Below are 21,884 nucleotides of genomic sequence, written 5' to 3'. Positions count from 1 at the left end.
AGGGAAGCTGGGCCTGAGAAAAAGGCCTGTTGTGTTTTTAAAGGTGCCTGGCCTTCCTGTTCCTCAAGGAAAGCAAATCCAAGCCTCCTGGAGGTGCCATGTTTTCCGTGCTTATCAGATGGGCAGGGAGACAAGGGCAGATAAACCATGAACTGGGGTGGTGGCTGTGGCCATGCCGACAGTAACCTGCCACGTAGCACCTGCAGCGGCTGGAACAGGGACCAGCCGCCAATCTGCATGCGCACGTGAGAAGGGAGGGTGGCCAAGCCTGCTGCAGTCCCTCTTTCCAGAGGTGGGGGATGTGCTCAACAACCGGGATTCTGAGGTACGAGCAATAATTTACGAGACCGCGGAAACCCAGAGTCCTCTCAGCAGAACATGATGGGAAGGTCAGAGAACCAGAGGTTTTCAAATCAAAGCCTTCCTTTTTCTTGATTATAACACTACGCAGGGGCTCCACCCCCGAGCCACGCCCCAGCCCCTCACTGGGGCATTCTAGGCTGTCACTTCACCCCTGAGCCACGCCCCCAGTGCCTCACTGGAGGATTCTAGGCTGTCACTTCACCCCTGAGCCACGCCCCCAGTGCCTCACTGGGGGATTCTAGGCTGTCACTTTACCCCCAGCTTCTAGGTTCTGCACAGGGATCTTCAGAGCCACAAGGTTGATTGAGGTCTGCACATGTCCTTTGAGACTCAAGATGGACCTCCTCCGTCCTAGGAAGCTGGAGTCACTGCCGACTTGGATCCATCATCTCCTCTTGTGCATATGTGTGTGCTGTGCGCACAGCCTCCCCACAGACCCTGGCTAGCCGGTTGCCGACAAGGAACCCAAGGCTGGAGTCAAAGTCCTTCTGGCTCTAGGGCTTCCAAGAGCTATTTTGTTTGCTAAGATTAATTCTATTTTTTATTCATGCATCTGTGTGCCTCCATCCACATGAGCGCAGTGCCCTCGGAGACCAGAATAGGGCGCAGGGGTCTTGGGAACACAACCTAGTCCTTCTTTTAGGTGCTGAGCCTTCTCTCGAGCCCATTTCCAACCCTGTGTCAGCCTGAATTCATTGATGAATTCCTCACCAAGCCAGCATCTCCCTGGGGTGTGTGTCCTCATGTTTGCAAACTCCTATGTATACCTCAGAACCCTCTAGAGCAGTGGTTCTCAACTTGTGGGCCAAAACTTCTTTGGGGAGTTGAATGACCCTGTCACAGGGGTCACATATCAAATATTTACATTAAGATTCATGACAGCAGCAAGATTATAGTTATGAAGTAACAACAAAAACACTTTTATGGCTGGGCGTTGGTGGCGCATGCCTTTAATCCCAGCACTCGGGAGGCAGAGATAGGCGGATCTTTGTGAGTTCGAGGCCAGCCTGGTCTACAAGAGCTAGTTCCAGGACAGCCTCCAAAGCCACAGAGAAACCCTGTCTCGAAAAACCAAAAAAAAAAAACAAAACAAAACTTTTATGGTAGGTGGTCCCCACAACATGAATTGTATTAAAGGGTCGCAGCATCAGGAAGGTTGAGAACGCTGCCCTACGAGATCAGGAGTTCACCTACTTCTGCCTCCCTTCAGCCAAACTGAGTCAGAGGGTCAGAGGGCAGAGCAGGTAGCCCTGGAGATGAAATGCATTCTGGGTACCAGCACGCACACACACACACACACACACACGTTCCTGGTCTGGAAGACAGAGTGGGAATGTGGATTGCTTTTTATTTGTTAGAAAAGTGTTTATTTAAAGAATACTAAAAGGACCGGGCCTGCTTGGGGGGAGGAGGGAGGAGTCTTGGCTCAGCCAGGCCTGGATGGAGGCTCCTGTCCGCCGAGTCCAGCCTGGGAGCCGGGGAAGCCGCCAGTGGGCAGCAGGGCTGGGAGCTCCGCACCTCAGCAGCTGGCGAGGTACATCCCTGCAGGGACAGACAGAGCAGGACCTCGTGGGCTCCTCCCGCACGGGCCCCAGCCCAGCCCCGCCCTGCACTTACCTGTGGCGAATCTGCGCTTCACCAGGGACATGCGGTAGCCGCTGCCCAGGAGCTCCAGGTCCAGGCCGGACAGCGTGGCGCCCTCGCTGGTGAACTGTGCGGCCACGGGGCTGGGAGTGCTGGGCCCGGTCTGCGGCTGCCAGCTGGCGGACAGGCGGCCCGAGCCTGTGGAGCCTGGGGTCAGGGACTTGCTCCTGCCCTTGCACAGGCCTGTCTGTCCCCTGAGAAACCTACTCTGGGATTCTTCAGGTCCCACTCGCCAGAGTATCCCCAGCTTTCACAAGCGCAGCCCACCCACGATTTCTCCCATGCAGCAACCCGCATTACAGCCGTGACTCACCCCCTGCCTCACACACATCTGGAAGCTTCCACGTGAACTTCTTCTCCTCCGCGTTCCTGGTGGCAAAGGAACACGGGTCAGCAGCCAAGTCACCTGTGCGGGTCCTGCAAACCCCCTGTCCGGCGGAGCCTCGTGTCCCCACCCGTGCGGGGCTGCGGTGTGGCGCAACTGCCCCAAAGCCCGGAAAGCCCTTGCATGTTGGCCTGTGCGTTGGCAGCGGCACTGGGTGGCTCACCAGCTGGCTGCGGGCTGCAGCCGCACGCTGGTCACCGGTTCCCCCACGGGCAGCAGGATTTGGACATTAGTGAGCGGTGTGGACACTGCGGTGGCGCCTGCACGGTAACTGTACTCCACGGTGACCCGCGTGAGCGTGGGCCCGCACTGCCAGTGAGCGCTCATTTGCAGGGGCACTGACTCGGGCCCAGGGCGGGAGAACTTAGGAACGAGAAGACAGAGCTTGCTGGGCGTCACAGCCACGCCACTCTACCGAGCCTGGACCACTAGGACCCGCGCGCAGTACTCCGGGCGGCCAGCAGAGGGCAGGAGAGTGCAGAGGCCAGGCACCACCCTCTAATTCGCCCGCCCCCAGCACCCCACCTGGTAGCGCAGCAGCACCAGGTTGTAGTAGGAGGCCGTGGGGTTCTGCTCCGCCTGGTGCTGCAGGGCTTCTGTCAGCGCCGGCATGTTCAGCCAGAAGTCTTTGGTCTCCGGGTCACTCTGGGAGGGATCACTGCAGAGATGGGACAGAGCATCCTCACCCCGCAGGCGTCGCCAGCCCCTCAGCCTGAGCTGCCGGGGCTGGGAGAGGTAGGGCCAGAGAGGGAAAGCCTCCTCACAGCACACGGCAGCAGGCGGGAGCAGCCCTCGGCCCCGCAGGCCTCTGGGACCCTCTTCCCACCGCCCAGGCCAGGCACCTGAAGATCAAGTCGGCGTTTGGCTGAAAGTGTTCTACTGGGGCCGCGTGCACCAGCCGGAAGCTGAGGACCGGTGGGGGTGGGGTCCCGCTGAACACTCGCACAATGCCCGCCGGGAAGGTCATGGTCAACTCCCCGGTGACTCGAGCCAGGCAGCTGGGAGGCAGGGGACACCGGGTGTGGGACCAGGACTCCGCATTTCCTATCCTCCTGGCTCCACTGGCACCCACAGTCCCTGAGAGGCTCCAACTGTCCCCAGCACCCTCTCCCCGACTTTCCTCCTTCATCCCTGCCCGACGGGGTGAACCCCGCCACCCCACTCAGCCTGGGCTAAGACAGGTATTGTCCCGAGGTCCTTAACCCCCTGAACTACCAGGAATCTCGACCCACAATAACTGGTGTTTGAGCACCCCAAGCTTGGGTTTAGGGTCTAACAATCGCCTCCGCTTTGAGGTCTCCTTTTGCCAGCCCCAGGGATGACATGCCAGCTCCAGGGTTCACCACAGACACGCCCCTACCCCAATTTCCTTCCGTTCAATACCCACGGCCTCCTTAGAGGAGCCTCAGGGTTCCCTAGCCTCAGTCAAAAGCCTTCAGGCTGACATCGTCCCTGCGACCACCTACCTGGGGCTGTGGCCACGGAAGTAGGCGTGGACGTACTCAGTGAAGGCTGTGGCCACAGGCAGGGTGTCCTGGGATCCTAGGACCACAGGGCTGGGGCCACGGGAGACGCCTGTGGGAGGGTGCGGTCAGGAGCAGGGCGGGCCTTCCCCACTTAGCTACCATCCCAGACAGAGATGCAAGGCTCCCAGGGGAGCCGTCCACAAACCGTGTCCCACTTGGGTGGAGAAGCTGGGCCGATCCGAGGCGATGCTGGGGGCAGACAATCCCAGTGGGGAGGGGCTGAGGGACCGGCACTGCAGGGCACGAGAGAACCGGGCTGTGAGCCGCCCAGAGCTACCCCTTCCCGACAGCAGCCGCCTCGCCACCGCGCACTACGTCACCCACCAGGTCACCGTTGCTCCTGGTGAGCGGGCAGGACACTTTCCTGGACCGAGGTCTCCTGGGTGGCGCAGCCAGGCCCTCCCTGGTGGTGGAGTCGGCAGGCATCGTGGAGTCTAGAGTGAGGGGTGGGAGGATATTAGCCCCCAAGAAGAAACAAGGGGCCGAGGGCTTCTGGGTAACGCCCCAGGTAGAAGGTGGTATGAAAGGGTGTGGAGGAGGCCCTGGTGACTTGGGAGGTGACTGAGCCACACCCTGGCCTTGGCCACTGTCTTCACTCCTCGTGGCTCTGCCGAAAAGGCAGATTCTCTCCCATGACGCCAGCTAACTGCCCGTCAGTCTGACTGGGGCCTCAGGTGGCTCTGAGAGCCTGACCGCTCTCTCCTGTCCACTCTCCAGCTACTGAGGCTCCAGGCCAGGTGCCTTCCCGGCAGCCCGGGCGGGCTGTATGCCCATTCGATGACATCTCCATTCAGCCTCGGCCACAGGGCTCAGCCAGGCTTCCTTCAAACTCGGAGTCCATAGCTGTCTTAGGCCCATGCATCCTCCTCGGCGCCCGGACTCCTGCAGCTCACTCCCAGACTCCCGGCGCGGAGGGGACTCCGGTGCCACCCTGGCCAACTCAACACCTGCGCCCTCCTGCCCCAGGGCCTCTGCTTGACCATCAGATGGTCCTACCTAGGAAGGCCTTCACCTGTCGCCCAGCCTGCCAGGGACACCCGCTAGGCTCACCTGCGCCTGCCTCTGGCCCCCAGGGGCCTGGCGAGGGCCCACGGGGCATTGGGCCCCTGGCCTCGGGGTGCTGTGCCCTACAGGTGGGTGGACTCTGCGGAGTGCCTGGCCGGGGGACCCAGGACTCAGGGGACGGGCCGGGGGCAGCGTGCGATGGAGAGTCCAGGCCCGAGTCCTCCACATTCTCCGGGGACGAAGAAGAAAAGGGGGATGGGCTGGATGTGAAACCCAGGCTGCTGGAGCCTAGGAGGGAGAAAGGCCAGGGGCGTGGTCAGCACGGTCCACGCCCACACCCAGCTATCACCTACCATATTAGTAGACCCTCCGTCAGGCCACTCCCACACCCATGCCCCTCCAACCAAGGCCCCACCCACTGTCCAGCTCTCCCTGCTGCACACCCCCTCTACCCGTGAAGTCCTCGTGGTCAAAGGCGGACTCCAGCGGTGGCCCAAAGAGGCTCTTGGACAGCAGCTCCTCCGAGGCCAGGGGCTTCTCAGCACAGCTGGGGACGGGACAGGAGTCAGAGCCTCACACGGCACCTGAGGCTTTCCCACAAGCCACCCCGTCCCCTGTGCCGCCACGCTGAGACCATGTTTTCAAGAGCTTTGACCGTGTTGCTTGGTGAGGCAGGGTCTCACTCTGCCCAGGCTCCTGAGCTCTAGCGACGCGCCAGCTTCATCCACAATTAAAGTCACTAGGGCATCTGTGAGGACAACCTTGTCCACAGGCCTCTGAGGCCCAGCCGAGCACAAGTACACAGCAGGCGCCTCATAAGTGTCCAACAGCCTCATAATGTCTTTAGTCAGCCCGGGGCAGGGACCTGGAGCCCATCTCAGTTACATCCCGCAGGACCCACCTGCCAGTCCGTGGGGCAGACCGAGGTCTCTGTGGCTTCCCAGAAGTGTCCCCTAGGACAGACAGAATCGTGAGCTTCTGTCCCACCAGGACTGTGGCTGGCATTTGTCAGCCAGAGGCCCAAGGTGACAGGCAGAGCGGTAGAGGGGACAGCCAGCCAATCCCAGTTTCCAGCCAGCCAACCCCAGTTCCCAGCCAGCCAATCCCAGTTTCCAGCCAATCCCAGCTCCAGCCAGCCAATCCCAGTTCCCAGACAGCCAATCCCCAGCCAGCCAACCCATTTCCCCTCCAAGGCACCTTCTAACCCTCACAGACCAGGCTACTCACTCGACGAGTGCCGTTTCATGGTGCCCTGCGGAAAAAGGGAAAAATCAAGCTCAGGCTCTTGCAGACGCCTGGCCCTGTGCCCCTCCCGGTCCCAGTCACCCAGCTCACCCCTGGGCCTGGCGGGAGGATGAGGCTGCCTGCTGTGGCTCTGAGCTGGGCAGCTGCAGCCTCAGAGCTGCAGGTCACAGTGCGTGTGGGGGCAGGCTTGATGTGAACGTAGAACTTTCTAGGCTCTTCATCGTCAAAATCAGAGTCACTAGAGGAGACTCGTGGGGGCGCGGCCGTGCGTGGGCCTCTGTCAAGGAGTCAGTCTCGAATGCGATCACACGCCCGGACACGGAGGCCCTGTACAGTCAGTTTCCACCCCTCATTCTCAGGAAGCTACCTGGGGAGTTTCTATTCAGCCATACTGGTGCTCTTCCTCCAGGAAGCCTTCCTGGATATCCCACCATAAAAGTCCATCTGTCTCTGTCCATCTTTATTTTAGACCGGATCTCTCTACGTAGCCCTGGTCAGCCAGGAGCTCACAGGCTGAGCTCAGCTTCCAAGACCCGCCTGACTCTGCCTCCCTCTGGATGAAGGAGGTGGGCCACCACCGCCTGGCTCTCGGAAGGGCACAGGACAAGGCCTGCTCCTGGCCCTCCTTGGTGCACAGTAGGACTCTCCCAGGGGACAGGGAGTCACAAAGAAAGGATATTATTATGCGGCACGTCAGGACGCACAGTGAACCCTTCTTCATCCACCTCAGGAGGCACCTGGGGGTCAGGTCCCTCTAATGACCCCACCAGAATAAACTCCAGGGATGTGGGCAAATCCAAGGGAAACTGAGAGCTTCTAGTCCCGCACATGGGGACCACAGAGGGGAGATCTCATTCCGAGCCCCACCCTGGGCCCCTCTTCCGGGGATCAAGCCCCGCCCACCCACTGCCCCTCCTGCACAGGACTCACCCCTGAGTCAGACTCCAGGAAGTCCCTAGGGACAGAGGAACAGGGGTGAGTGTCTGGAGCCCCCAGAAAGGATGCCCCCATATTGCCCAAAGCTAGTCCATAGGTTGGGACCTTAGGGCTTGTTTGAAAATGTGGGGGGCTTCTAGAGGCAGCTGAGTGAGACACACCTCAAACAGTACGACAGATGAGCTAGCCTTGGCAAAGGGAGGGATCATGGCCAACCTAGGCTACGATGGGCCAAGCAGCTTCTGGCCCAGCCCGGGAGAAAGGAGTAATTCTAGTCTAGTTTAGGGGAGTGACTCTCTTGGGGTAGCATGGGACAGAGATCTTCTGGGCTAGTTCAGGCGGAAGTGATCCTGGACAGTCAGAGATAGGGAAAGTGCCACGGGGGGGGGCTCTGTGCTGGCTGGGACAAGGGTCGGGACTTGGGGTAGCCTAAGCCAGGGTGGGGCACTTCCTCACACAGATGTGCGGGGCTCCCGCCGGCTCAGTCCTGGAAGGCGAAAGGCCTTGGCTCCTCGGAGACGTTTCATTGCTGTTGACAGAAGGAGGGCAGCTAACCTCTAGAAGGTTCTCCCCCTTTCTGTGCAGATCCCCTGGCCTAACCTGGGCATCCAGGCCCAGACGTACTTGCCTTCCTGCAGGGCGGCTGCACTGTAGGCATCAAAGTCCACAGGCCCTGGACAGAAGAAAAGGAAGCGTTAGGGCAGAAGCAGGCCCGCCAGGGGCAGGAGCAGGCCCGCCAGGGGCAGAAGCAGGCCCGCCAGGGGCAGGAGCAGGCCCGCCAGGGGCAGGAGCAGGCCCGCCAGGGGCAGAAATCCACGGCAGGAGCCGGAGGGCGTGAGCGGAGGCCAGGCACGGAGGCCTCTGACTGAACATAGAGACAGCATGGAGGACAGCTTTCCTGGTCACCTGGGTCTTTGGACAAAGTGGGCCCACAATTAGGGGATGGCGATCTCCACGTTATCAATGAGGAAGCAAGCTCAGAGAAGTCAAGACATGTGACTAAGGCCACACAGCAAGCAACAAGAAAAGGACCCAAACCCAGTCTGACACCAAACAAGGTGGGCTCTGAGACTCGGTGAGAAACAGCCGAGCTTCCGAGCCGAACTTTCATGATCCTCTAGGGATTCGGATCTAGACTGGACTATATGAGACCAGCCATCAGATGTCCCTACCTGGGCGGGGGACAGGGAGCGGCCACCACTCCACCTTCCCCGAGAAGAAACCGAGGGCGGGGCGGGGCGGGGGCGGCTGTCACTCACCGGGCTTCTCGCAACCGGTGCCCTTGGTCTCTGCAAACTTCCTCAGGAGCATGTCCACCGTCACATTTTCCACGTTCTGCTTAAACTCCTCATGCACCTGGGTGAGTGGCGGAGAGGGCATGAGGGGGCGTGGCCTCCGTGGGGCCGGACGGGAGGGCAGGGCCCATCCTCACCTGCCCGATCTGTACATGTGTGTCCTCCACTGAGTGAGCGTAGGAGCCCAGCAAGGCCTTCATGTGCTGCAGGTGCGACTCCTCCATGGCCTGAAAGCGCTGAGATGGGCGGGGCATGTGACCCAGGCTGACCAATCAGATCAGTCCAGATCTCCCACTGGCTTAGGGAAGCACCAATGAGATTCTGCCTTTGAATTTTTGCTGCTATTTCAAAGGACACTGCTCCCTGCACCCTCCGGCTCCCCATGTGCTGGCCTCTGATCCCAGTACTGCAGAGGCAGGAGGATCTCTTTGAGTTTGAAACCAACCTAGTGTACATAGTGAGACCTATCTCAAAAAGAAAATGGCCTGTTAGATTAGAGGCATAGCTACTCTTTGCACACACACAAACACCCCAGCAAGAATGAGGTCCCTAGAAACCAGCGACCAGCCACACAGACCACATCCCAACGACGCCATTGGAACGCCTGACTCCCCCGAACCCACCAAACAAGCTAGCTGGCAGGACACTAGGTAGAAACACCTGCCGCAGCGGGGCCCACCGACTGCCCAGATGAGTAAAACTACTCAGCCTGTGCCCTCAGGTACGAGGCTCAGCTCTCAAGGGCAGTAAACGGCAGCTTCTGCCCAGAACCAGCCTGCTGGACTACCGTAGCGGCGAGGAGACAGCTGCCAGTAGCCTGGCTGGTTAAGGCTTGGCTCATGCGGCCCGAGAGTCACACAAAAAGCCAGGCCCAGACCGAATGATACCTCTGAACAGGTACAGAATGTTTGGAAATCTGCTTAGAACTGAAGAAAGAAAAGAAAATGGGTAGAGACAGTCATAAAAAAAATAGTTAAAAATAATGAAGCCTGCCGGGCATTGGTGGTGCACGCCTTTAATCCCAGCACTCGGGAGACAGAGGCAGGCGGATCTCTGTGAGTTCGAGGCCAGCCTGGTCTACAGAGCGAGTTCCAGGACAGCCTCCGAATCCACAGAGAAACCCTGTCTCGAAAAACAAAAAACAAAAAAATCCTAATAATAATAACAACAAAGTCTTTGGAGAGAGTCACATGAAAAGAATAAGCCACGTAAAGATGGGAAATACACAGGTGTCTGGTCACGGATGGCGTCTTTCTGACTTTGAATTTTCTGAATGCTGATGAGCGGAGGGCAAATGCTGCTTACAGACATGGGACTGCAGAGAAAACTGCTAAATTAAACCAGCCTATGTATTCTAAGGATGTTTTAGCGTCAGTTCCAACTACAAACCCATAAGCAGATCTGTCTAATTGAAGATTCCTACTTTTTCTCAGAACAACAATGCTGGCCTTAAATTTGATATGTAGCCTACAATGATCTTGAATTCCTGATCCTCCTGCCTCGGGTCCCTGGAGCTGGGAGACTGTGGCTGAGGACAGGGCACCCCCCCCCAGGGAGTGTGGGGACCCGCCACCACAGTGTGAGGTTCTCACCAGGGCGGAGTCGAGCATCTTGGTCTCAAAGTCGGCCCTGGCAGAGTTGTACTTATCCACCGAGCGCCGCAGGCTATCAGCTGCCTTCTTGCTTTTGGTTTCTGCCTGGGAATCATAGACAGGGGACCATGTTAGTCACCATGGGGACAATCAGGAGGCTTTACCATCCTGCCAAGCCACCTTCTGAAAAGCAGGGGAGGGGGAGGTGGCCGCACAGTGTGGTGCCCAGCACTGTATGGCATGCTGCCTCTCTCAGGTCAGGAGGCCAACAAACCTTGTCCATCTCCTTCTGACTGGTGTTCTCTCTGCGCAGCCGCTCCAGGTCCATGCAGCGGCTCAGGTAATTCTCTCGAGATTTTGGCAGAAGCTGACCCACGCTGGCCAACACCTGCACCGCATCCACAGTGCCCAGAACTTCCTCCTTGCACTGCGGGTAGGGAAAAGCAGTGAGGAGGCATGGTTAGGGTAGAGTGACAGCCTGGAACCCCCAGTGAGGGGCTGGGCGTGGGCCTGAAGGTAGGCGCTCCTAGTTTCATCCACTCTAATCTGCATGTGGGTGTGCAGGCTCATCTGGGGTCCTGGGTGCCCCAGCACCCCTGCCTGCCTGCAGGGGCAGCCCGCTACCTTCTTGTGGGCCTTGAGCTGCTCCTCGCCGTAGCGCAGCACGTCCTTGAGGAGGTCGTGAAGCTTTCGTGTCAGCTCCAGGTGGCACAGTGCCAGCTTGTCCGAGGACACACGGAAGACCTCCCAGAGCGGGGCAAAGGTCCTGGGGACAGGCAGAGCCCAGTGCATCGGACACCGCTGGAGCCCCTCACATAGCACAGCTGTCCTTGCTCATATGGAACTTGGCAGAAGTGTCCACCAGGTCCCGGGTGCCCGAGGTCACTAGGGTCCCCCATCCAACTGCACTCACCCCATGGGAGTCCCATTGCTGGCCATCTTGGACAGCTTGGCCATGGCCTTGGAGTATGTCTCTTCGATGCTGGCCCTGGATCAGAGAAGGGGCAAAGACAGGCAGACCAGGTACACTGAAACAGGCCTTTCTCTGCCTCAGTTTCCCCATCTCTACACCTTGCTCTGAAAACAGCTTGAAAATGAATTGGATACTTTTATTTTCCCTTTTAATTTTTTCTTTTGGTTTTTTTTTTTCGAGACAGCATTTCTCTGTATTGTTTTGGAGGCTGTCCTGGAACTCCCTCTGTAGACCAGGCTGACCTCGAATTCACAGAGATCTGCCTGTCTCTGCCTCCCGAGTGCTGGGATTAAAGATGTGTGCCACCAACGCCTGGCTCCCTTTTAATCTTTTTAATTTTAGACATTTTTGAAAAATGGTCTAGATATGTGGCCTAGGCGGGCCTCAAACTCGTGGTAATTCTTCTGCCTCAGCTTTCGCCAGTGCTGGGATCAGGAGTGTACACCATCAAGCTGTGTCCACTTCTGATGCTAGCCCTCAGGGTTTAACTCCTTCCTGTGAGTACATGATCTCATTTTCAGTAAGGAGGCATCAGTTCCCTGGGATACGGTTTGAAGGTTGCATGCAAGCCAGTGAGATGACTCAGTGGGTAAGGCGCTGGCATCCGAGCCCGATGACCTGAGTTCAATCTCCAAAGCCCACATGGTGGGAGAAGAGAACCAACTCAACTAAGGTGTCCTCGGCCCTACACATGGACGTCATGGCATGAGCACCGCCCCCCACACAGATAAGATCAAAATAGAAAGTAAGGTAAAAATAAACAAAGGGTGTTTTGAGGCAGAAATGGACCCATGGGGTTGGAGAACTTGGGGTGCTTAGGTCATTTGTTCCCGGATTCCAGGAGATCTGCACTTTTGATCCTTCCTTAAATCTCAGGGTGGATGTGACAAGCCGAAGCCTGGGTAGGCGTGTCCCGTGAGCTGTCCCTGATAGGCGTGTCCAAAGGGTGGGCGTGTCCAAAGGGTGGGCGTGCCCCGCACCTCACCTTTCCCTAATGAAGTCAGCCAGCTCCTTGGTGGCCACAGGACCCTGCTTCACACAATGGTAGAGCACCTCAAAGCCATGGTTTTTGTCACCCTGTAAGGGATGAGTGAGGAGATGTAGGAGCAAAGGACTGCGTCAGGCTGCCTATCAACAGAGACCGCCCTGGAGCCCAAGGAGCCAGAGGCCGGGTGAGACGGCCTGGATCGCAGGCCGCGCTCTCCCGTTAGCCAGAGGGAAGCCTGGGACTTCCACTACGCTTCTAAGGCTACACGGTCTCCTGCTGCCTCAGCCTCAGGTTATGGACGTGTCCTGCCACACGAGCTGTTTACACAGCCGCTGCAGCCCGTCCTGACGCCTGCAATGCAAGCGCTTTTCCAACCAAAGCCAAGAGTGGGGACAGACCCAGGTCAGCGTCACGTCTGAACGTTCCGCCACAGTAACCATCCCCCATCCTAGACCCATTGTTATCAACAGCTCCCTGCTGTCATCAGCAGGCAGCGCCCCAAACGTCCTCCTGGCCCCTCCAGCCCCACACGGACCAGTCCATGACTCTTCTTGGAGCCCTCGCTTCCTCAAGGGTCACGGTCATGCCCTCTGCCCCACCGGGAGTACGTATTGTCTCTTCCAACTGAGGTGCACCGGGCTATTTGGGGGTAGTGGCTGCACCCCCAAGCCCTAGTTCTCTCATGAAAAACGGTAGCGATGGTAGCAACTGCCACACAGTATCTTCAGGGGTGAGAAGTGTGTGGTTCTCTCAAGACACAAAGGCCTTCTGGGTGATAATGAGGGCTCCACACGCAGCCCCCACTGAGCCCACCTGCCACTGCTGGGGATCCTTGGGTGAGGCTGCACCAGGCACAGCCGCCCGGGCCATTATCTGGGGCTAACACAGAGCCAACCGCTGGCCCAGTTCCCGGCCTGGCAGGCCCTCCGCACTGTCTGCCTTCTGGAAGTGGGCAGACAGCCGAGGGTCTGAGGAGAGATGTCCAGGGCCCGTGTCCCTGATCAGAACCTCTGGGTAACGGCCAAAGGACACTTTTAACACCGTTTGATACCCTCTAGTGCTCACACATCTGCATGGCTCCCCAGTGCTCTCTAGGCTTCTGACCCAGACTTGCCTCAAAGGAACTGGGGTACCCCTAAAACCAAGTTTGGGGTGTGGCTCAGGGGTACAGCCCCTGCTAGGATCCCCATGAGGGGCTGGGGGTGTGACTCAGGGGTGCAGCCCTGTCTAGGATCCCCATGAGGGGCTGGGGGTGTGACTCAGGGGTGCAGCCCTGTCTAGGATCCCCATGAGGGGCTGGGGGTGTAACTCGGGGGTGCAGCCCCTGCTAGGATCCCCATGAGGGGCTGGGGGCGGGACTCAGAGGTTCTGCCTATCACATTTGAGGCCCTGGGCTCCATCCTCAGCAGGGAATTAACAGAAAATGAGCCCTGATATCTCGGTCACAGATCCATGTCCCAGAAGAGAGAACTCTCATCCATTTCCTGTACCTCCTGGAGAAACTGAGGCTGGCTAGCCAGTCCCTCCCAGGGAGACCCTGACTTGAAGGTGTGAGCCCTTGCAGCTGCACTATCTTGGGGTGTGCGTGGGAGGGAAGTTGGGGTGGCTTCTATTCTCTCCGTACTCATTGACTTCTCCCCCGGTTTCACACCTCTTGGAATATAAAACACTGACAATCCACGTAGGAGCCACTGTCACCGCTCCCAAATGTGGGTGTCTCCTGGGCTGCCACTCCAGGGCAGGGCTTCTGATGACAGCCCACAGAACAAGACCTCCCAGGGGTCACACAGCCATCCAAAGGCCATGGGAGAATCTGAGCCCCGCAGGCGGTGAGGGACAATGGGGACCCTTTAAGACAGCAGAAGCAAGAGACGCCCCAGCTGGGGAGGGAGTAGGGGAGGGAGTGGGGCTTGTTGCTAGGGGCAACCAGTTGCTTAGTAACCAGGCACCACTTTGCAAGCTGTGGGCCTACTGGGGAGGAAGGGGCCTTTCAGTCTGATGCCCCCAGACTCCAGGCTCCCACCCCGGGGCTGCTCCTGCATCCTCAGTGGCTCCCCAGTTTCCTGGCCCAACCAACCGGGAGGAGACCCCGGTCCTTGAGGTGGACTCGGGGTGTTTCCTGTGGTTGTGATAGCTTTTGCACATCGTGGAGACCCAGCCTTCAGAGCTCCAGCAAACTGGGCCGTGGGGGCCCTGAGCCACGCTGAGCCACAGGGTCTGGCTGGCTCTGTGTCCCCAAGAGTCGCAGCTCCCTCCCTCAGATGTGAGAGCCTCTCTTCCCCAGACCCGGTGTGCAGCTGGCCTAGATGGCCAAGAAGGACAAGAGGTGGGGGGGGCAATCTCCCCCAACAAACACATTTCCCAAAATGAAAACGAATGGAATTTCCCTGCTTGGCTTGCCCAGATGAGTGGAGTTCAGGTGCAAGGCCGTGCTACTCTAACATGTCATCCGTGGAAACGTTCCTGTAGAGCCCAGGCTGGCTAGGGACTGCCACTCTCCTGCCTCAGCCTCCCCAGGTCCGGAATCCCAGGTTGTACACATGCACCCAGCTTGGTGCTCTCCTGCCGAGCAATTCTCAGACCACACATGCTACTCTGGACCTGATTGTTCGTGCCTGATTGCCCTGAGTCAAGGCAACCACGTCTCCATGTTTTAAATTCTACTTTCTATCTGCCCAGTTCCCCCTTGACCATAAAAGTCTCTACAACCCGTTGTGAGTCCCCACCAAAATAAGAACAGAGAAGAATAAAAAGAAACAGAAGAAACAGCATCTTACCCAAAAATGTTCCCCAAAATATGACATCCTGGTGGCCTCTGAGGAGACCCCTGCTGGCCTCTGTCCAGGATCTGTCTGAAAAGAGAGGTTGACCTTGGACAGGGAAGCTCCACCCCCCTCCTCCTGTGGAGGACTAAGGAAGTGAAGCCAAGGCCAGGAGCCAGGCCTGAGAGATGCCGTAGCCTTGGCCCTGGGGCCCTAGGTAATGGGCACATACGCCTCAGTCTCATGGGGCTAAGCATGGCCTGGAGGACGGAAGCTAGGGTGGAGGGGGCCATGGTGCAAGGGGTTTTTAAGCATGGATAGGAGTTTATGGGCTAAGTCCACAGTAGTATTGGATGAACTGAATTCTAGACAGAATGGCTCTAGGCCATTTTAGATGTAGAGAAACTGAGTCACTTCCCAAGAGGGGAAGCAACTTGCCAAGGTCAAATGGCAGGAAGGGACAGTGGATTTTGTGTCTGTGGTTTCTGTGGCAGAAGTCTGGGCATGATGTACAGGGTCCCTTGAAGTGTCACGGACAGTCCCTCCCTCTGTCAGGGGCTCCATGGGTCCCAACCACCCTTGGAAGCCACTGTTCACCTGGCTCTGAGTCACTTGGCCCTGTCCCTCAGTTTCTCCATCTGTAGAGACAGAAAACCCAGGTCACTTTGCATAGGGTGGGGCCATGTGGTGCGGAGGGGTGTGCAGAATCCTCAGCATACCAAGGCTCGGCCGACATCGGAGCTGGTGTCCTCATCCATAGTTCATGAGCTATCGGGCTGCCGGCGACAGCTGGAGCCCAGGAGGCCCCGTGACAGACTGGATGAGCACGGCTGACCACAGGCCCAGACTATCCTGGCCCCACTGGGAGGACCTACTTAGCTCTGAGCCTCAGTTTACCTAGCACGGAAAGTTGGCCTGGAACTCTGGGTCCTCCTGCCTCAGCCTCTAGAATTCGGGACTCAAGCTGCGTGTCTCTGCACCTGCAGGTCCCCTTGGCCTGAGAGGCTGTGTGTCCCAGATATAAAGAGGAAGCCAGGACCAAGGGGAGGGCATGGCCGCTGAGGCCCGGGAGCAGGCACAGGAGTTCACCGGGGAATAATGATTTCATTTTCAAATGTCTGCCCTCCCACCCTTGGGTTAGGCAATGATTCTAGAAGCTTCTCTGTGGTGACACACTGGCACTCCAGGAGGAAATCCCCAAATATCCACAATGTGGCTTTTCTTTGTTTCATTTGATTTTTGAAGCAAGGTCTCACTCTGCATCCCAGGCTGACCTCTAACTCATGTCCATCCTCCTGCCTCAGCTCCCAAGTACTGTGGTGACAGGCTGGAGCTACCATACCACCTTCCTGCTGTATCCTGGTGCCTGGCTGGGACGCAGCTGGCCTATCTGAATCCCTTAGAATGTGCTGAGGGACAGGGGACTCAACCCCCCTGCACCAGCGTGGCAACTTCATCTTTTTTTTTTTTTTTTTTTTTTGGTTTTTCGAGGCAGGGTTTCTCTGTGGCTTTGGAGACTGTCCTGGAACTTGCTTGGTAGTCCAGGTTGGTCTCGAACTCACAGAGATCCACCTGCCTCTCCCTCCCGAGTGCTGGGATTAAAGGCGTGCGCCACCCATGCCCGGCTGGCAACTTCATCTTATGTAAAGTAAAATCCATCCCCCTGTGGCCAGGCTCTCACATGCTCAACCCTGGGAGCCACTCTGGGGAAGTGGCAGCCGTCTGCAACAGGAAAGATAAGCTTCTGCCAGGTTGAAGAGGCTCTTGGGGAATGGGTGCTGTTCCGGAAGTCATTCAGTGTCACGAGAGTCCCCCATCCCTCTTCCACCGCATACAAAGCCACTGTCCCCAACCCCACACATCCAGCCACCCCACCAGCCACCCACCCGTGTTAAATGCTGTCTCACGGCCGAGAATGCCCATCTGGCTGCCCAGAACCCCACCCAGTGGCCCTAGATGGTCCACAACCTGCACTCTGGTCGGGACTGACCGGGGCAGCGGGAGATGGTGCCGAGAATGGGCCCTGATGCTGCCACCTGGCCCAGGAAGTGACAGCCATCGCTGGCCCCAGACCTGAGCCCACAGCTGTGGGACTCCTTTCAGTTCTGAGGTGACAAAGATGTATGCTGGGGTCAGACTCACCGGTGGGCACCGAGCAGGGCTGAGAGCCCCTAGGGGGCCGGGGTAAACACTGGGAGGCCATGGGCCCCTGACACTTCCGCCAGCTCTGAGTGGAGGCCCATGCCTGGAGGAGGACAGGAAGCCTGGCCCGCCCTGCTTGCCACCCAACCGTCACCTCCCCGCCCAGCACCCCTGGGACCTCCCCACAGCCACAGGGCCGCACGCAGGGCGGGGGCTGAGGGAGCAGGTGGGAACAACGTGACCATTACAGACTCACGCTGACTAGAATAAAAAGACCACCCGGAGCCTCTACTTTGGCCCACACTGGGCCAAAACAGCCAAGAGGGAAACAGACTTGAAGATGTGTGAAGCCTCCCCTCAGAGAGGGAAACCTAAACATTCTTCAGGGCCAACAGATTAAAGCTTGTTTTAGACAAGGTCTCACGTAGCCCAGGCCAGCCTTAATTAGATGTAACAGATGATGACCTCAAAGTCCTGACCCTCCCACCCCCACTTCCGGGTGCTGGGGTGACAGGGTGTACCACCAAGTCTGACTTTGAAATGTCGATATTGAATACGACAGTGTCCCTCATCCCCATGTTCTTGGGGGGGTTTGTTTTGTTTTTACTAATATGATTTGAAAAGAAGTTAAAACACCATGGAGACCCCTAAAAATACTGTGGACCTAAGACAGTTTTCCTAATGTAACCAGGGCTTCCTGGACACTGTAACACCATGAGGCCCAGAGACCGACAGACACTTGCTCAACATCACACAGCATTCCACTCCCCCACCGCACACCCCACACACCAACTCCCCAACACCTGGGACCTGGGTGTGGGAACAGCAGCTTGGGCACCGAGGACAAACACATCTAGGTGGTGGGATTTTGGATGTCAGGTGTGGGCTGGCTGCACCCACAGCCCTTGACCCCATGCTGTGCGACCTTCACGATGCCTTCTCTGAACCTTGTGACCCCATCAAACAGAAACTTGCTCTGTAGCCCAGGCTGGCCTCAAACTCACAGAGATCCACCGGCCTCTGCCTCCAAGTGCTGGGATTAAAGGCGTGTGCCACCAGCGCCTGGCCCTCAAACAGAAGCTCATGCTGCCCCCAGACTTCAGCCCGTGCTCCATGCGAGGAAACTGAGGCCCCTGTGACAGCCATCGCTGTGTCACTTCATTAGAAGCACATGCATTGAGCACCACTGTGTACCCCAGTCCATGAGTGCTGGTGACTCTGGTCACACCCTTCCAAGACATCCCATTTTCTCGTTGGCCGTGACTCCTTTTAATGAGCGCAATATCATAATTAATATCATGAGGAGCAGGTGTTTACAGTACGCCTCCCTCCTACTGTCACCTCTGATCTTCCCACGGGTTTCGGCCCATTTCACAGAAGGCTCAGCCAGTCTGAGCATAGCTGCCTAGGAGTCACCCACCGTCCCGAAAGCGGGAGGGGCCAAGCGCCTGATCTCCCACCTGGGACTCCGCCCAGGAACCGGCTGGGCCCTGGCATAGGAGATGGTATGTGGGTCAGGGTGTGACCCGGGCAGCCACACCGGTGGGACGGGGTGACACAGGCCAGGTCTCCATAGCAGGCGGATCCCGCCTAATGGGCACGTGGGAACTGTCCTCTCCTGGTCCTAGGTTCCTCCGGGAAGGCCAGACTGTATCCATCAATCAATGTCACGGTTTGGTTTTGTTCATGCTTTCTTATGAGGCAGAGTCTGGCTATGTAGCCCAGGCTGGCCACAAGGTGCACACCTTCCTGCAGGCTCAGCCTCCCACGGACAGGAATAACCCTGCCAGGCTCAACCCATTTTAAAGGGCCGAAAACTGAGTCTCCCCTAACCTTTGGCCAAAGACTGGTTCCCCATCTGTCGAAAATGGGGCGTGCATGTTGGGATTCTGAGACAGACAGTCTGACCTCTGCAACCTCAACATTCCAAAGAGGAGACGGGGGTCAGGGAGGTACTGTCACCTGCCCAAGGTCACCATGAAGCAGGATCCGCGAAGCTGCGGTCCAGTGGAGGGGCTGCCACCCCTGACCTCTTCCGCATCCCATCCTTGGTGACCCGCGACTAACTCTGTCCCTGGGAGCAGATGCAGGCCGCCCCCCTCACAGAGCGCGGGAGTCCCCGGTGCGGGCTGCAGGCCTCTCCAGGCCGCGCTCGCTAGGGAGGGGACCCCAGTTGCCCCGCGGCTCCACTGCACTCGCCCTGTAGAACCCCCACTTGCCTGCCAAGCCCTGGGCCGGTGAAATGGGAGGGAGGTGACCCGGGCTGTCAGGCGAGGACAGGGACCACACGGGCAGCGACGGAGGCGGCCTCCACCCTAGGTCCTGGGGGCTGAAGATCTGGGGAGGAATTTGGGGGTCCTCGTGGTCCCCGCTTCCCAGACCCGGATTGAGGGGAGCGGCACCCCGCCTTTTGCAGGCAGCACCTGCGCTCTGGCCGGCTCAGGATGAAGGCTGCGCCCGCCCGCCCGCGCCCCGCTCTCGGGGACACTCACCCCGTACTCCTCGCCCCACGCCCGGGAACACTCGCCCCACGCCCGGGAACACTCGCCCCGCGTCCCGCGCCCCGCGACGGGGACACTCGCCCCGCGTCCCGCGCCCCGCGCCCGGGGACACTCACCCCGCGCTGCCGCCACCTGCGCGCTCTGGACCCGCGCCCCGCCCTCACCGCGCGCTGCAGAGCGCGCCGCTGGCCCCGCCCACGGGGTGTGGTCTCGAGGAGCTCCGCCTCACGGAGCTTCCCAAGTCTTGCACTGGTTGGCTGAGCCGCGCCACTCACCCGCAGACTATTTGCATAGTTTAAAGTGACAGGAGAAGCTCCTTGCTCCCTGCACCTGCGCGTCCCGCGGGAGGGAGGGAGGGAAGGAAGGAGTAGCATTTATTGAGTACCTACAGTGTGCATGGCTCATTGGAGAACCTCTCCAAGGCTGTGAGTGAGGTGATATTTAATATTGAGCCTCATTTTACAAAGACACTGGAGAGGGCTTGGAATTGCTTTGGAGGTCACACAGCAACTCTAGCCCATCCATTCATACTACGCATCATTCCTTATTATTCAGGCTGTTCTGGTGACAGAATCCAGAATTGCACAAGAGCTACATATTCCAAGTGTCCTTTTTCTGCCCAGGAGCCTGTGTGATATTCAGTCCTCGAATCACCTTCAGGTTCTGGGGGTTGAGAATGGTAACACAGGCTTTAGATATTTTAAATGCGGGCGCGCGTGTGCATGTGAGTGTGTGCGCGTGCATGTGTGTGCGCGAGCGTGTGCGTGCGTGTACGTGCGTGTGTGTGCGCGTGCGTGTGCGCGTGCGTGTGTGCGTGTGCTTGTGCACATCAGAGTCAGGTGGACAGAGTTTAACGATCTGATCCATTTCACCTGCCATTGACTGGTTGTTGTTGCTAGTTCTGGCCTGGACTCAAGGTTTGGCATTTCAGGCTCCCAGTGTTTCCATCAAGGGTGTGTGTCCCCATGGCCACCTGAATTCTCTATATGACTCAGTTGTATTCCCGTCTACGAAGTCATGGAAGATGAGTCTCCACTAGTCTGGACTATCAGGAGGAAAATTGTGCATGCATGTAGGTGCATGCGCGAGCGCATGCGCGCGCGCCAGCCATTCATACACACCTCTCAGTGGGTGGCCACGCTGGTTAGCTTTTTATCAAACCTGGGAAATAACCTCAGTGACCTCAAAGAAAACGCCCCCACCAGGCTGTGGACCTGTCTGTGGGCATTTTCTTGATTGAGGACCGGTGTGGGGCAACCCAACTCACTGTGGGCAATTCCACCCCTGGGCACGTGGTCCTGGGCTGTAGAAAGAGCAAGCCGAGAAGCCGGAAGAGCAGAGCAGCAGGCAGCGCTCCCCATGGCCCCCCTTCAGTTACTGCCTCCGGCCAGGTTCCTGCTTCGTCTCCTGCCCTGCCACGGCCTCCCTTCGTGATGAACCTGATCGCCTTACATCAGGGTGATCAGCACAACAAAACAGTTAGCAATAGACTCTAAGCCTGAATCAGACTGCACGGGAATGGGCTGAGATCCAGAGTGTTCTTTCAAAGGGTGTAGTATGCAGCAGTGAAAAGAGTGAACCGAACACTGTAGTACTTCCCGCCTGGATCTCAGCGCTTCAGAGCTAGCCTGGTCTCCCATGTTGAAAACTGAGCGTTCAGAGGATTTGGCCATCACCAGTGGGTGAATCCACCAATAACTCCCAGTTTAAGGGGCTGGGAGATGATAGACACATTAGGGGGTGGGGCTTTAGTTGGGGGGAGGGGTCACCCCAGCTCCCCTTCCTGGCGTCTGCGGAAGTCAGCAGCTTTGCTCTGCATAACAAGGTCTGGCACACTATGACCTGGGTGACCCTGATCTGAGCCCAAGACGCCAGCGTGGTTGCTCTTGCAGGACCTCCTTTCCCTTCCCTTCCCTTCCCTTCCCTTCCCTTCCCTTCCCTTCCCTTCCCTTCCCTTCTTTCTTTTTACGGTTTTTCTTTCGTTCTGATTTGGGGATAAGATAGGATTAGGGGTGTCTGCGCGCACTCAGCTGTTGTTCTTCACAGAGCCACGCCCCACCCGCCGTCTCCCCTCTGATTGGTCATTTTCTTGCCGTTAGCTCTTCCCGCTCCAAAGCAGCCTGAGGAGGCTTTTCTCCCGCCCAGCGCTGGACCCCAGGGAAGGTACCCGGTGTGGGCTCCGCCCTTGGCTCCCGGCCGGGTGTGACCGCATTCACACACCCGACCCTCCTTGCAAACCTGGACCAGCGGCGAGCGAGGGGCGGGGAAGGGAGGCTGGGACCTGCGGCTTAGACCTAGGGAGGAGACGCTGCAGCCTCGGGAACGCGCAAGGCGGGAAGGCACAGCTCGAAACAACGGCGCGACTCCCTGGAAGCCCCGCCTCCGCGCGCGTGCACACACGCAGGATTGCTTGCTTAACCTGGGAACCAGCAAGTCCGGGCATCCTCCTGCCTCCATACCACGTATTGAGATTACAGAGATATGCCTTCAAGAGCATCTTTTTATCAGGGTTCTGGGATTCGAACTC

The 21,884-nt window shown here is 58.1% G+C and overlaps 1 protein-coding gene across 6 annotated transcripts; it reads right to left on the bottom strand.

Annotated features, from left to right (window-relative positions):
• Window positions 1-1,707: 1,707 nt before the first annotated feature.
• Window positions 1,708-19,520, bottom strand: Fcho1 (FCH and mu domain containing endocytic adaptor 1). Of its 6 annotated transcripts, none has more exons than XM_013125286.3 (28): window positions 19,474-19,520; window positions 15,312-15,352; window positions 14,730-14,804; window positions 11,950-12,041; window positions 10,905-10,979; window positions 10,616-10,757; window positions 10,266-10,418; window positions 9,992-10,096; window positions 8,537-8,635; window positions 8,364-8,460; window positions 7,733-7,777; window positions 7,561-7,633; window positions 7,099-7,123; window positions 6,848-6,905; window positions 6,259-6,437; window positions 6,151-6,175; window positions 5,825-5,876; window positions 5,376-5,470; window positions 4,969-5,211; window positions 4,243-4,352; window positions 4,064-4,151; window positions 3,859-3,967; window positions 3,235-3,390; window positions 2,918-3,050; window positions 2,556-2,755; window positions 2,321-2,376; window positions 1,981-2,145; window positions 1,708-1,905 (listed from the first exon to the last, which is right to left on the bottom strand). In XM_013125286.3, the coding sequence occupies exons 3-28, from the start codon at window positions 14,754-14,756 to the stop codon at window positions 1,883-1,885; spliced, it is 2,625 nt and encodes an 874-aa protein (XP_012980740.1). In that variant the 5' UTR covers window positions 14,757-14,804; window positions 15,312-15,352; window positions 19,474-19,520; the 3' UTR covers window positions 1,708-1,882. The 6 variants fall into 6 exon arrangements, with proteins under 6 accessions (XP_012980740.1, XP_005086225.1, XP_040598050.1 ...); XM_005086168.4 differs by having other exon boundaries at window positions 14,730-14,800; window positions 19,474-19,491; XM_040742116.1 differs by lacking the exon at window positions 19,474-19,520 and adding an exon at window positions 19,349-19,379.
• Window positions 19,521-21,884: the final 2,364 nt, after the last annotated feature.

Source organism: Mesocricetus auratus, unplaced genomic scaffold (assembly GCF_017639785.1).
Source record: "Mesocricetus auratus isolate SY011 unplaced genomic scaffold, BCM_Maur_2.0 Super-Scaffold_6731, whole genome shotgun sequence".
Lineage (NCBI taxonomy): Eukaryota > Metazoa > Chordata > Mammalia > Rodentia > Cricetidae > Mesocricetus > Mesocricetus auratus.
The sequence above is the reverse complement of the archived record's forward strand: the minus strand, read 5'-3'. Positions and strand labels throughout refer to the sequence as shown.

Bases quoted from the DNA above. Each gene is read 5' to 3' on its own strand.
- Fcho1 (XM_021223092.2), bottom strand. From the start codon at position 16,917: ATGGCCTCCCAGTGTTTACCCCGGCCCCCTAGGGGCTCTCAGCCCTGC. The intron at 10,419-10,615 runs GTAGCGGGCTGC...CCCTACCCGCAG, and splicing joins AGCTCAAGGCCCACAAGAAG to TGCAAGGAGGAAGTTCTGGG. The intron at 8,461-8,536 runs GTGAGGATGGGC...CCACTCACCCAG, and splicing joins CACATGTACAGATCGGGCAG to GTGCATGAGGAGTTTAAGCA.